Raw genomic sequence first — 14,122 nt, forward strand, 5'->3', positions numbered from 1 at the left:
ACATGCTGGAATGAAATTTAAGTCAACACATTCTAACCCAGTTATTTGCTTCAACACTTGGTATGGTGTTACACTCAGCTGTTACCATAATCAGCCATTTATTTGAAAGTATTTCATATGCCATTACTTTTGGCTTGTTATCACTGGCTACTTCAATGGGGACTGTAGATAGAGGAATAACAATATTCATCTCTTCATTTGCAAAATGGTAACATGGATCCTTGGGAATTATGATTTTAAATTACAACTAGCGTGGAGAACAGGTAAGATAAAAGGGCAGAATATAATGCAACCAGGGATTATTTCAAAGTTCATTGAAGCCAGCAGTTGTTGATTCATTGAATTCACTGGGTTCTGGATCAGCATCATTCAACTGCTTGGGAAAAATGATGGCTCAGGGCAGCACTGAAATGTGAAAGGGAAACTAGAATAAACAATTGGGGACCCTCTATACTACCTTATTCAGTGTGAAACATGAAACAAGCATAACTGAGATTAAAAAGCAGTTCTGTTATCTGGTGAGCTATCTGTTTTGAACTCAAAGAAACTGCAAGACAATGTTAAAAAACAATAAAGAAAGCAACATCAGAAGACTCTTTTGTAAGTGATAAATCTTATTTTTAAAAGGAAGTATGAAGATGTACAAACCTGTACATACAAACATTCCCATGCACATATTGCCTTTCCTGCTGCTGTGTACCCACCACCACACATGCCGACGACCACATGGCAACAGAGCAGCTGTACTCTTTACACAGTTATGAATACATCAATATTGAGGATAACACTGCTTCCCTGCACTGGTGGTTGCTGCCTTGGCTGTAAGCTATACTATCAGAAATGAATAAAGGTAGCTTGTATAAGTGTGACTGAAAGATCCTGACATGATCTGCAGACTCAGATGCGACCCACTCAGCAAGCTCAAGAGCCCCAGTTGTAAGTAATTTGAGCAGTGTTTTAATAACAGTTTAGAGAGTACTGTGTAAACTACCAAGGCTAAGAGGTAAAGAGCCAGGCTAAGAGGAAGCTAATTGTGCTTCTAGGTGTGAATAAAAGGAAGTAGAGGCTATGGCTAAGTGGCTCTCCTCCTAAGTACTGAGCTCAGTCAATAGCAATAAAGCTGTATCTGCTAGCAATCCTGAAAACGGTTCAGCAACCAAAGCATTTAAACTGTCTTAAAAGTAAAGGCCTCTTCAACCCAGGACTCCAACAGGAGGCTAGAACTGAGAGACTTCCGTGGAATAAGCTTGAAATTGCACGTTGACAACAGGGACCATGCCGCCTTTCAAATCCTCCCTTGACAAGTCCTGGTCAGTGCCATGGAGAGAGCAGGCCCATGGTACCCCCACGCTCCCATTACTCCCACTGCCCACCTGAGGCATCCTCTGTGACACAATGCCCTCCCTCTGAGCCCACATAAGGGCCAGGGGCAAGAGCAATGAAAAATAGGGCACGTCCAGATTTCAAGCACCCAGAATGCAAGAAAATTAACACGAGAATCAGGACAGAGGAGCATCCTGTATACATTAGCTACTCTGCAAACTAATTATTGCTACGGTTTTCTTAATAGCTGGACAATGACAGCAGAGATGGAGAAAAAACCCCTGAACTTAAATGTTTATTGTCTACATTTAGACACAACAACTGAGGATTCTGCTGCCTTAATATAGACACATAGGGCCATCTTAGTTCCCTAATATATCTCAAGACATTCATACAGAGTAAACAGATACGACCCAGGATACAAGGGGTTGACCAGGCTGGCAGTCAGACCATTTAGGATCCTCATGGGCATGGAAATGGCACTCACATTCCAATCTCTACTTAGGCAACTAAATTCCCTGTAGTAACACTGACCAGAGAGAACATCAACGCAAGAGAACCATCTCACATTTTTCCCCACCTTCCAGCTGCTGATACCGCAGAAGTAACGTTGTAGGCACACAAAATCAGCCCAAATCCACTACAGATCTTCTGTTTTAAAAGCATTGTCGCAAATGTCCGTGATCAAGGGATACAACAACTTTGAAGAAGCTTGCACTCTCTCCTGATTTAGGGACAGCTGATCTGCCTTGATGCTCAAGAGATGGATTACATTATTTCCTGGCTTTTTCTTCACAGCTCTTAACCATGATTCTGTGGCTCTGAGCAATGAATTCTGTCTCTTTCCATGAAGACAGTATACAACAAATACATACTGTAAAGCAGCTAAAAATGCTTTAGCTGAAAAAAACAAATCAAGTCCATTAGAGAAGTGTTTTTGCATTTGTCCTCTTTATCTTCCCTGTTCTTTAAAAAAACAAACAAACAAAGCAAAACAAAAAAACCACCACACATAAAACCTCACCCCACAGCTTACTTAACATACACTTGAACACCAAAACAAGGAGAGATTAATAGAAAAGTTTCAATGTGCTCCTCAAAATATTTTTAGAATTTTGAAGTCCAATAGAATTATAGGGCTAGAAATAATTTATATAATTTCTACAATTTTTTATTTCTTATTTAGAAATAAGAAATATCAAATATTGTCTTCTCCCCACAAACAGGATCACCTCTTTCCAGTAGTTTCAGTTTTCCTGTAGTTTCCAGCTGAAATTAATACTACTGGTAATGACAAGAAAAGAATCAACACACAGAAAAATATGTATTCACCTAAACTTGAAAACAAAACAAAGCAAAAAAAAAAAACAAAAAAAAAAAAACAAAAAAAAAAAAACAAAAAAAAAAAAACAAAAAAAAAAAAACAAAAAAAAAAAAACAAAAAAAAAAAAACAAAAAAAAAAAAACAAAAAAAAAAAAACAAAAAAAAAAAAACAAAAAAAAAAAAACAAATAAACCCCCAAAAACCCCAAAAAACCACAAACATACAAGATCACCTTTCAGTTGCTCAATCACATTACACTTCAAAGCTTTCCAAATATTGGAAGTTTTGGAGTCTGTCTCATGCCGAGGAGAAAAAAAATGCATAAGAAGGAAGAACATCGCTACATACTGTAAATCTGTAGGTGCAACTGTTACTTCCAAAGGAGACCATCACACAGAGGCAGCAGCTCCAGGGCTCCCGGGGCTTGCTGATTTCAGAAAAGGCCTCAGAGAAATGGGCAGGAGTACTTGCAATGAGCAGTTTCAAAAACAATGCAGGAGGTTTGGAAGGCATCTTGGAGAAGCTATTTTAACTTATAAGCTGCTAAGCTTACAAGGTCTGCAGCACCTTCCTAAATTTCACACTGAAGTTGCCTCTGTCCATAAGTTGGAATCTGAGAACAGTAATGTTTTTTGTTGGAGGCTATTGAAAGCTACTATTACATTTTAGACTTTTAATCCCAAAAATGTTTTTGCAAACATGCTAATTTTTTTAAAGACTCACACTTCAGTTGCTCAGCTGACATGAGCAGTCTGACATTCACTTTTATAATAGAGACTTTTTTCCTTGTGAGTTCTATTAAAAGCTTTAGATTTTACTTTTTTCAACTACCCCTGCTTGACAACATTTGGAAGCCACCCCATAAATCACTGTCAGAGGAGAGTTTTGTTACTAGAGTGCTTAAGCCTCTCCCCTGCAAAATGCTGCACGGAGTTGAAGTAGGACCCAGATTCTCAGAGGCCAAACTCACTTTGAAATTGAAGAGCGCCTAAATGTACTTAAAGCCTCTGGCCCTAAATCTCTATGAGGATTCTCCACTGACATTCTCCTATCACTGTCCAACCAGGCCAGGTAGAAACTCTCTACAAAAAGCTGTCCTGGTCTCCTGTCACCCAAAGACACTGGGAAACTAGAGGTGAGCTAAGAAAAATGCTTGCTTTGGGGCTATCCAGAAGTGTCTTGGTCTCTCCTGAGTCTTCCTGAGTCTCCCCTGAGTCTCAAACTATGCCAGGGAGATGACAAGGGAGGCCACCACCTACCCCTCTGTAAGCCCCTTCCATGAGCTCATCTGCTGGTGGTGACCTGGCCCACTCTCACTGTCAAATGTGCCATGCATAGCTGGCCATTGTGGTTCAAGACTTGCTGCCATGAAAAGTCACTGCTTTCCAGTTACTGCATTTTAAGACAGTGTTTCCAGTTAACAGTTTGCATTTTTAGAAACAGAATCCAATCCCTTTTTTTTTTTTTCACAGTCCCTTTTCCTTTCCTATGTGGATATGAAGGAAGGGGAATTCTTGTCAACAGAAATTAAAACCTAGTCAATGACCAAGTGCATTGTGAACCAGCATTGTGCTTGTCTTGCTGAGATTTTTCGTTCATGTTGCAAATTGATTTTGAGATGACACTAACACTGGGTAACCTAACTTGGGCAGTTATGCAAGGCCCAGTCCTTACAAAGCTAAGTCCAAGAACAGTCAGTGGGAACTGAGGGCAATCAATACCTTTGGAGTGCTAATCCTATGAAATGTGCACTAAGCAGTTCCCCCTTCCCCAGATAAATGCAGAAGCTTCAAAACCAGCAAAATAAATCCCTGGTAAGGAGAGGGAAAAAAAGAAAATAAAAAGAAAAAAAAAAAAAAAAAAGAAAGGAGTGAGTTCCTGCTTTCAGCTAGTGCAATCTCTTTGAGATGAAGTGATTTACTGGAAAGAGAATCCTGCCAGGGCCATACATTCCTGTATATACAAATTTTTGGATCAGAGCCAAGTGAACTGTCACTGCTTTTTACTTAAGATAATTCTTCAGGTTTTGCTAATTAGGTACTAAGAGTTCTTTCAGATGAGCTGTGAAACCCAGGGAAGAATATCAACAGTATGTTTTAAATCAAAGTGTTTACATCAGGAATGATTCATTTTTTCCATGAGGAATGACTTGTGAGACAGGCAGTCTTAGCACTGCCATAAATCTACACGAAAATTAAAATTGTGGACGAGAATAACAAAGGCAAGTTGCTATCCCCATCTCCCCTGCCTCAGCCCCAACTCTAGAGATGGAATTTACATTAACAAGGGGCTCCAACTACCACTGGAATTAGTGTTTGAGAAATGCAGGATTTTAAATCCTTTTAAGAAACACTGTGATTAAGGTCAGTAACCCTGCTCTCCTCAACAAAGAAAAGGAACAACATATGAAGGCAAACTCCAGCATTTCTGTCATCTGTCCTAAAGCTTTTTTAAAGAAAAAAGTTTTTAAAAAGTTAAGCAAACAAAACCAACATCCCTCCCTTCCTTTGTGTGCTGTGTTTAAATAGTGGTTAAGAAATCCATAACAAAAAAGACAGAAAAGAAAAATTTCTGGTTTAGGCCTTTTTTTTTCCCTTTTATCTGTTGGAGGATAGAAGGCTGTGAGCTGAGCATGGGACTGCACTCACATTCTCAGTTGCTAAATGGTTGAGGGGCTCTCTGGCGGTGCGGAAGGGCCACCAACTCCAATAGCATGTTTCATCCCAGCTGTTTGAAAAGCTGGTTCACTTGAATCGCAACCATTATCCCCACCCACACTCTGCAGGAGAGCAAACTCCCCCTCAATGAGGGATTTATTCCACATTTATGGTAACTATTATTACCAACATTTGCAACATCAGTCATTTTAATTAGAAAAAAAATTAAAACAAAAAAAATCCTGCAATGCACAAAGAGACACATACATATTTACATGTAAAAATGCAAAGTACTCAAGTTGTTTCTAATAACTGCCCCTCATGGAAGGGACATGCCTTCCACACACAATTGAATTAAACACTCTTTTTCTTTTTTTTGTCATAAAAATATACAGATGTCCTTCTTCAAAAAAATTATTTTCCCTTTTCCTGTGTTACAGAAAGCCTGCCCACACTTTTAAATACAAAGTGGGTATAAATAGAAGCATGAATTAGGCATCTTGAAAAGTCTCTATTTTCCAACCACAGGGAAACTAAGAAATTACTGTGAGTGTTAACATATCTATGTTGAATTAAAATGTTTTCCATCCATATGCCCAGCAAAACTTGGCAAGAAACTAAGAAAGGAAACAATAGACTCCCTGATTCTTTACCTGTTGCTACAGTGGGACTGATGCATATTTACATTATTCAGCCTTCTTCATATGGACCACTAAAAGTGTCAGTCTGAATACAGTCGCCACTTTGATGAAAGCATATCTTACATATATAAATGATACAACTACTATGAAAATTTCAGTAAGACTGTCTGGTTTCCTATAAATCTAACTAGACATTTGTCTTTTTAGTTGTCTCTCTGTATCACAGCTATTAAAGGTAAATAAAAGCATGATGGCTCTTTTTATGACGTTAATAGCTTGAGGGGCTTTATAAATCAGTGAATACAAATGTACTACTCATTACAGGAGAGGGAAGCAGGTCTGTCCATCTGATGCTTTCTGACTTAGATTTCTGCTTTAAGATCTTGTTGCTCATTTAAAATTAACTCATCTCCTGTTTCTCTACTGTTGTATGCTGGGTAACTTCTGGTGCTCTCTCAACTTCTGACATCAATGTTTTTCTAGTAGTCCACGCAGCCTGAATAGCTAGCATTAATTGTCACAATACCACAGAGCAGCATCATTAAACCTTGGCAACTCTTATCAAAAGGTGAATTTGGGAAAATAAAACAAAATAAACTCATTGCAAACCACTCAGACACATGCTGACTGACCAGACTTTTTTCTTCTGTCTGAACCTTCAGTAATTTCAATAACACTTTGAACAGGATTTAAGGGGTGAGCTGGCAGCTGGTCAGATGGTCAAAATGGCTATCTTCCCCACGAAATTCAGCATAAGGTTTGTTGTTTGTTTGAGGGTTGTTTTTGTCACACATTTCATTTCTCCCCAGCTGTACTGCCTACAAACAGAGAAGCTGTTTTGCTTCCCCAATAATACTTGTTTGTTTTGTTGGGGTTATTTTAAGCTAGATTTGGGCGTTTGTTAACCAGAAGCTAGGAATGGTGCCTCCAAGCCCCGAGGTAATAGTTGTATGCACTGCTGCTTGCGAGTGGCCGTTTGCAGTGCACGGTCATGCCTCTCTGGCACGAGTCTGCTGCTGGTGTGCTGAAGCACATCCTCCTCAACAGAGAGATGAGTAACTCCCCCAGAGGGTTTGAGCAGGTCTGTACGAGACAGCAGGAGAGGAGGCTGTACAAAAACTAACTGACTACACTAAAAAAGAGCTCAAAAACTTAACTGCAAACTTTTTCCCTAAATACTGATCTAAACTATACAGACAACAAGTGTTCGTTTCCTCCATCCTTATTAACAATCAGGCTTTTTTTTTTTTAAAGGAGGTTGGTGAGACTTAAGGTTGTGCAAGACATACTTTGATCTGCACCCTGATGAGTGAACATTCCCCTTTGCTGCTAGCCCAACTAATGAAGGGATAAAATTAGCTTTTATCCCTGGCACTTTCTTTAGCAAAAAAACATGCACTAATCAGCTGTCCTCACTAATCAGTCGTCTGGCTAATGACCTTTTGCCTTAAAACACTAAAATTTCTGAATGATGTTTAAAAAAAAAGAAAACCAATGCAGACTTCTCTCTCTTTGTGGGTCTTAAGCCTATCATCTGGCATTGGAGACTGAAAGGTTAAATGGCAAATCTGTCTCCTGACTGGGTGATAAATCTATAATCAAAAGGCACAAGCCTTGACACCTCAAGATGTACTTCATTACTACACAACTAAATGATCTTTTTTCTCTTTTTTGGTAAACTAGAAACAGATGAAAAAAAAATTGCTTAACTCCTTCATACTTTGCCTGTGGAGAAATCCACTCCACATCTGTGTTCAAGTGTCAGTTAATTTCTTACTTTTTTATTAATGCCTGAGCAGGAATTCAGAAGTTGAAATCATTTGCCTTTTCCCTCCCCCTTACAACTTCAGGGAACTATAGCTGGGAAAGAAAATTGCAAAACCACTCCATCAGCCTGCATTCTCAAACACACTCATGAATGTCTAAAAAAGCCCTCCAAAACAAAACAAGAAGTCCCAAAGCACAAAAACAAGCCTTCCAATTCCCCAAATTCTCACTGTACAGGGCACAGTCCTTCCTCTTCTCAATAACATACTCTAACGTTATTTTAAAAGAGGGATTTTTAAGGCCTGTTTCATTTTCCTTCTCTGCTTTCTACAATGAGGCCCTTTTTCTTCACGTATTAAGGAGGTGGAGCAAAACACAACCCTGGATGACTGAGGAGGATTAGCAACAGATGAGATGTCCTGTGGAAGTTGCTTTGCAGAGGCCTGCGATAATTTCTAGCTGCAGTGCAACTGCACCCTGGTTTTTAACTTCAGGAAACAAAGGATTGCATTTACCACAAACACCGCTCCCTCCAGACAAAGCAGTTCTCCCTGGAGATGATGCAAAGTGACAAAATCACATTAAATTTGACAGCCTTCCAACTTCACAGCCCCAAATAAACCAGCAATCAATACTCACGGTAATGAGGGTCCATGTAACCATTTCGGGGGTCCATGGTAAAGAGCGTCCCACGGTAAGGTACGGAAGGTTCGGGAAGGTGAGATATAGATCCATGGATCTCCTTCTTGATTAATGAGGCCCTTTCCTCACTCGACGTGGAAGGCTCTTCACTGATCTTGCCGAGGCCTTGCCCACCCTGCGGCTGCATTGTGATCGCGTTCCTTCTCTCTCTGTGATAGGTCTGCCCAGGACTTTCATCCTCTGCAAAAAAACGAGGGAGAAGAAAGAGAGAAGGGAAGAAAAAAGAGAGACGCACACTTTTAGCCCATTTATAGAAAATACAATAAAGAAAAGTTCTCCCCCCGCTGCCCTCCTCCTCCCGGTGTAAGTTTGTGACAGGAGGTGCCTGTGTGGCTGTGAGGGATGGCCTGGGGATGCCTGCCCGTTCAGAGCTGGCAGCAGCGGAGCAGTAGATCACCGTCACCCATGCACTGATGATCCTACCAGCGGGGCTATCAATTGTGCAGGAACAGACAGAGGCTTGCTGTTTCCCTGCCTCTGGGACAAGAAGGCTGGGAGCTCCCTGATGGGGAGTCAAGAAATTATTTGTCACACAGAGGAGAAGATGAAGCCCACCAGCTGGGCCTAAATCACACCCAGCCACCCACCACAGCTCTGCAGCCCAGCTCCAGGTCCCTGGGGTTTGTCTGTGTGAGGGGCTGAAACCTCGCAGGGAGGTCAGCAATGATCCAAGGCGGGCAAGAATAAAATGGGTTCAAGGGCTCAAGATACAGGACCAGCAGCATCAGGCAGGCACAAGCAAGGCCACCTGCTCTGACAGTGTCACCATTTTGGCGCCTGTGCAGGATTGTTGAGTACACTCCCCCTACCTCTTTTTCCCATATCCACACATACAAAGCCACAAACTCTTAATGAACAAGGGGGAATAAAAAGGGGAGCAGTGGGAATAATAATAACTAAGAGGGTCAAGCCCCAGCCCTAGTTTGGAGTAAGCCTCTAGGTCTGTGGTACCACTTGTAAGGGGAAAAGAGCCTCCTGACCATGGCTCCACCCGCCTTCCTTGCAGACAGCTCCAGGACTAGGTGCTAAAACAACCCTCTGCTCCCATATGAACTTTAACCCCTAGGGACTACACACACCTTTCAAAAACTACACAAAATGGTTCTGTTCCTCAAAACCAAGATGCATGTTCCAAGGTACATTTCACACATGCCATGTGGCAGACGGGCGTTGTTAGGTATATCTCTAATGTAAATGCTCTCCTTCAGTTGCATTATTGGTTTAAAACAGAGATGATTCTCTAAACAAGAATGATTGATTGCTGGCTGTAATCCTTGGCCAACACCAATGCCCCGGGTACAGCCTTGTTCCATCAACCATGCTGCACATGCAAGTGTACGCCAATACATCTTGAAGGAGTACTGACAAAGACTTCATCTCAAAGTTTCTCTGCAGTTCTACCAGTACACAAGGAATCTCAAATTATTAAATGCTGGGCACAAAAATGGTAACTAGAAAAGGAAATGAAAACACCCTTAGGAAATAAAACTGAAGTGCTTTTAGTCTACAACCTACATGCAAGGAAGAATGATTGACACCAGCACCAAGATTGCACTTCAGTTGTCAGAGATTTGAGGTCAGGTCTAAGTTTTCACTTGTACCTTTCCCTGGTGTACTTGTTCACAGAGCACAAGCAGCAGCCAGCAATTCACCAGGTGACTACTTTCAGCAAGCCTGACACCAGCATAACTTAACCTATATGCCTTTATACAAATTAGATTAGAAACAGGCTCCGTACATAGAGCTATATGGCCATTATATGCATAAACTAGATATACCATTGCTTTGGATGAAATGCTCACCAGTTTTTTCCCTGCTCCCTCTCCTCCCAAGCAGCAACAACACAAAAACTCAGCAGCATAGCCTATTGAGCACTTAATTATTTTTCTATCTCCAAGTATTACAGCTACCAGGGTTTGCTGACTTATCAGCATCTTCCAGGGATGGAATTATTTTTACAGCCAGCAGTAATTCTACATACAGAGCTTTTCCAGGATTTGGGTCTGAGGAGAAAGAGTTAATGGAAATAGACAACAACATTACAGAGTTTAAACCCTTTGCCCTTTTCTACTTTTTATTAATATGCACAGGCACTGGTCCCTGCTCTGGATTAGCAGGGTTTAAGGTTTCAACTTTTTACACTGAAGCTGGTTTTAGTTAGAGAACTGCAAAATGGGGACTAAAACATTAAAACTTATATAAGGTTTTAGAAACCTGCTTGTATAAGTAAAAAAAACAACCAAAAAAAAAAATCAAATATGTATTTTCCATCAGGTTTCTCTTTAGCCAGAGTCTTTTATGTTAAATTTCAACCTAGAGTGAACTTTCACTGATGAAACGTAAACTCCTATAAAAATAGGGTCTTACACTCCATTTGAAATTCTGACAGACTCTTAAGTAGAGCAAGCTAACCAGTGCTACAACAGTTCGGAAAGAAGAAAGCTAGAGTGATTTGTGGGGCTGTATAATCATTCAGATGATCAGATAGGATTTCAGTTCTTTTACTCTTCCATATAAAGATAATATTTGTTAAACCTGCCATCCTGGGATACAACAAGAAGCTGACATCTGTCTGCAGGCTCCACTTTCATACTTTTCTTCTCAAAACATGCACGTGTCATGAATCCAGGTACTAGTGACTGTTATGGAAAAGGCTGATTTTTCAAATTGCTGAATGAAATTCAAAACCTACTTTCAGTAACTTAGAAACTAAAGGAAAAATATGGTTTAATAAGCTTTTCCCTTTTTAGGTTACTTGAGAAAAAAAAAACAAAAAACTATTTTTCCTTCTGCATCAACGATCTCTCTCCCCATTATGAAGTTATTGACATGTGCCATTACAAGTCAAAAGTTTCAGTATGTTTTCTGCCACACAAAAATTGCCCCAGAAGAATTTAACTAAACATGATGGCATTTTTACAGTAATAACAAGGCTTATTCATCAGCCAAACAGCTTGCTAAGCATTTACTTCACACCACTGGGTTGCTTTTGATAGGGGGCAGATGAGAAATTTGACAGCACCCACGCTCCAGGACACTAAGAGCCAAGCAGTTTGCAGGAGCTCCCCTGGCGCCAAGTGGGAAACTCTTGCAGTAACACTGCCGACTCTCACGGCAGGGGAGCCACTCCAGTGTGCCAAAAGGGGAAAGCTGTCTAATCTTGTTCTGGTTCAACTGAATTGTTCAATAAAGTTTCAAGAGTAAGTGCGGGCAAGGCGCGCCAGGCCAAATTATTGACAGAAACACACTGTCCACCATGGCAACAAGTGAGATTCTAAAGCAAAAATGTAAGCAAACAACCCACTTCTCCAGCAGCATCTGCCAAAGGGGTTTTACAGCCAAATAAGTGAAAACTGTTCTGTTACTGCTCTGCTCACGTTTTACAAGTGGCCAGCTTTAGGGTCAAAAGAAACATCTGATTTATTAAAATGTTGCAGAGAGACAAATGCCAAAGCGAAAGATGAAGTTGGTGGCAGCCCACCAACTCCAGTATAATTCCTCCCACCTTTTGCCAGTGTAAGAGTGAAGGGTTAAATAAGAAAAGAAAAAAGTTTTCATGCCCAAGAGCAATCTGCATAAGCTTCTCTTTCTTCACATACACCCTTACTCTGACTTAAGAAGCCAATAGCCAGATACACGCGTTAGAAGTGCCCAGTCTTGAACGATCACATTAATCCAGGATTTTCACATCCACTGAGAAATACCTGATTTAATCCTGCTATTTTGATCAGAAGCAATTTTTATTAGAAGTGCTGAGCACCTCACTTAATGGAGCACCTCTCACTTAATCAAAAAGCTTTCTCAAAAAACTCACACTGGACAGCATGCCTGAATAAACACACTTTCAATTGCACAGCTAATTTACTCAGAAAGTTTAAAAAATCAGCACAAGCCAAAGCCTAATGCAAAAATCCATTAAACTTTCTCTACCTGTTGAACTTTTTTGCCTTTTTTTATCATGGACCAAGACAAAATAGAAGCTATTTTACTTTAAACCACCTAAAGTCAGCAACTGAAAAAAAGTTGAAATCTATTGATAAAGCACATTAAAAGTCAATGCCAGCACACTTCAGAGACACCCCTGCTTAAACAAGACGACACCAGCACAGTTAAATCTCTTAATATATAAAGTTTCATCACCATATTTCTGCTTGCAACTTCCAGAGAGCATTACTATCTCATGAGAGATCTGACAACACACCTCAGCTGAGTAAGAGGAAAAAAAAGATACTTACAACTCAGTCCAAGAGACCCTGGCTGATGCTCCCTCTAAGCTCTTCTCTTCTCTTGACCAAAATTCTCTGGCTACCAGGACATGGGCATTCCTCCCTCTTTTCCTCTCTCTCCCTTCTCCCCCCCACCCCCACCCCATCTCCCTCCCTCTCTCTCAGAGGCAGTGCTTCTCCCATTAGAGGAATTAAAAGTGGTTGGTGCCATGCTAAATTTAACAAGCTCATTAGTATTCTTCCTGTGTGCTTCCTAGTGAACTCTCCCTATTCAAGCGGCTCTCTCTAGCTGAGGGGTCAGGCGGCTAATCATTAAATCAAACTAATGTCACCCTATCACAATCAGCCTAAGAGAAGGAGGGTTTATTATTTCAGTTTATGCTAAATAAACGGTTTTACAAATGCTCTCCAAGCAAGGTCAACAGCAGCTTCAATTACAAGACAAACTTAACAAGAGTTGCTATAAACCAAGTGCTCCATATTGACCTAAGCACAAGCTCAGCTCTGCATATTGCCACTAGCAGGATTGTACAGGAATGCATATTGTAAAATAAAGGAAAGGGTAATCTTTTCTTTGCCAGAATTTGTGACTGCACAGAGACTGCTCATTCACCTCTCCCCAACCAGATTGCTGCTCAGCTCAATTCACCCCACACAAAGGCTGAAGACCAGACCTCAATGGACCGAGTGAAACATGTTCAAAACTAGGCTCTCTATTGTGACTGAATTTCTTAACATCTTTTCAAAAAGCGGAGAATGCCTTGAGGCTAAAGGAAGAAACAGGCTAATGGTGAATTGGGAATACTGAGCAAATTTCAGAGCCCTTTCCTCCTAGCTTTTGAGGTTGAAAGCAAGCTCTTTCCTTTCAAGTTTCAAAGTCCTTTTTCCTCCCGCAGTGTCACAGAAGGATTTGAAAAGAAGGTAATTGTGCTCACAGTCCCCCTGATCAGAGCTTACGTCCTATTTCTGGTATTTCAGAATACTTCTTGCAATAATGGTGCATATAGCTCAATCCCTTAACCGTCCTGCACTCTGCAATTGCTCATTAAATGAACAATTGCTGGTATAAAATGCCTTTTATGTTCAAGGTCTGGATATAAGATAAGCATTCTAGTACTCTAAATTTGGTTTACTAAGGAAACTCTCCATCATTAAATTACAAAACTGAAGTCAGAATATCAGTCTTTCCCAGAAAAGTAGCATTTTAGGTGCTGTGAGCCAGAAGGAAGGGGGAAGGTGGAATGTAAAAAAAGATTGACTACTTAGATTCTTAACAGAACAGATACCTAAGTAAGAAAGCAATTTCCTTGCCATTTAAGAAAGTCTAAGTTTTTGACACCTGATATTTTCTTCCTTGAAATGATGCAATAGAGCAGTCGCCAGGTTCATTAGGACACGCGTACCTGCACCTTCCTGCATACACAGGCTTTTCACTACTCTCTGACCACCTTAAGAGCAAAGTAGGAGGAAATAGATCTGTAG

At 40.5% G+C, this 14,122-nt stretch overlaps 1 protein-coding gene across 4 annotated transcripts in view; it reads right to left on the reverse strand.

The window, feature by feature from the left end:
* GLI3 (GLI family zinc finger 3) overlaps window positions 1-14,122 on the reverse strand; it is a 208,558-nt gene that overhangs the window by 132,244 nt on the left and 62,192 nt on the right. For 3 of the 4 annotated variants that reach the window (XM_017734631.1, XM_008633830.2, XM_017734630.1), the window contains exon 3: window positions 8,352-8,594. In XM_017734631.1, the coding sequence (XP_017590120.1) occupies window positions 8,352-8,594 (243 nt within the window). Of the gene's footprint in view, window positions 1-8,351; window positions 8,595-12,649; window positions 12,739-14,122 lie in introns of those variants that run through there. The other variant, XM_017734632.1, reaches the window with a different exon arrangement.

This window comes from Corvus brachyrhynchos, unplaced genomic scaffold (genome assembly GCF_000691975.1).
Source record: "Corvus brachyrhynchos isolate BGI_N302 unplaced genomic scaffold, ASM69197v1 scaffold94, whole genome shotgun sequence".
Classification (NCBI taxonomy): domain Eukaryota; kingdom Metazoa; phylum Chordata; class Aves; order Passeriformes; family Corvidae; genus Corvus; species Corvus brachyrhynchos.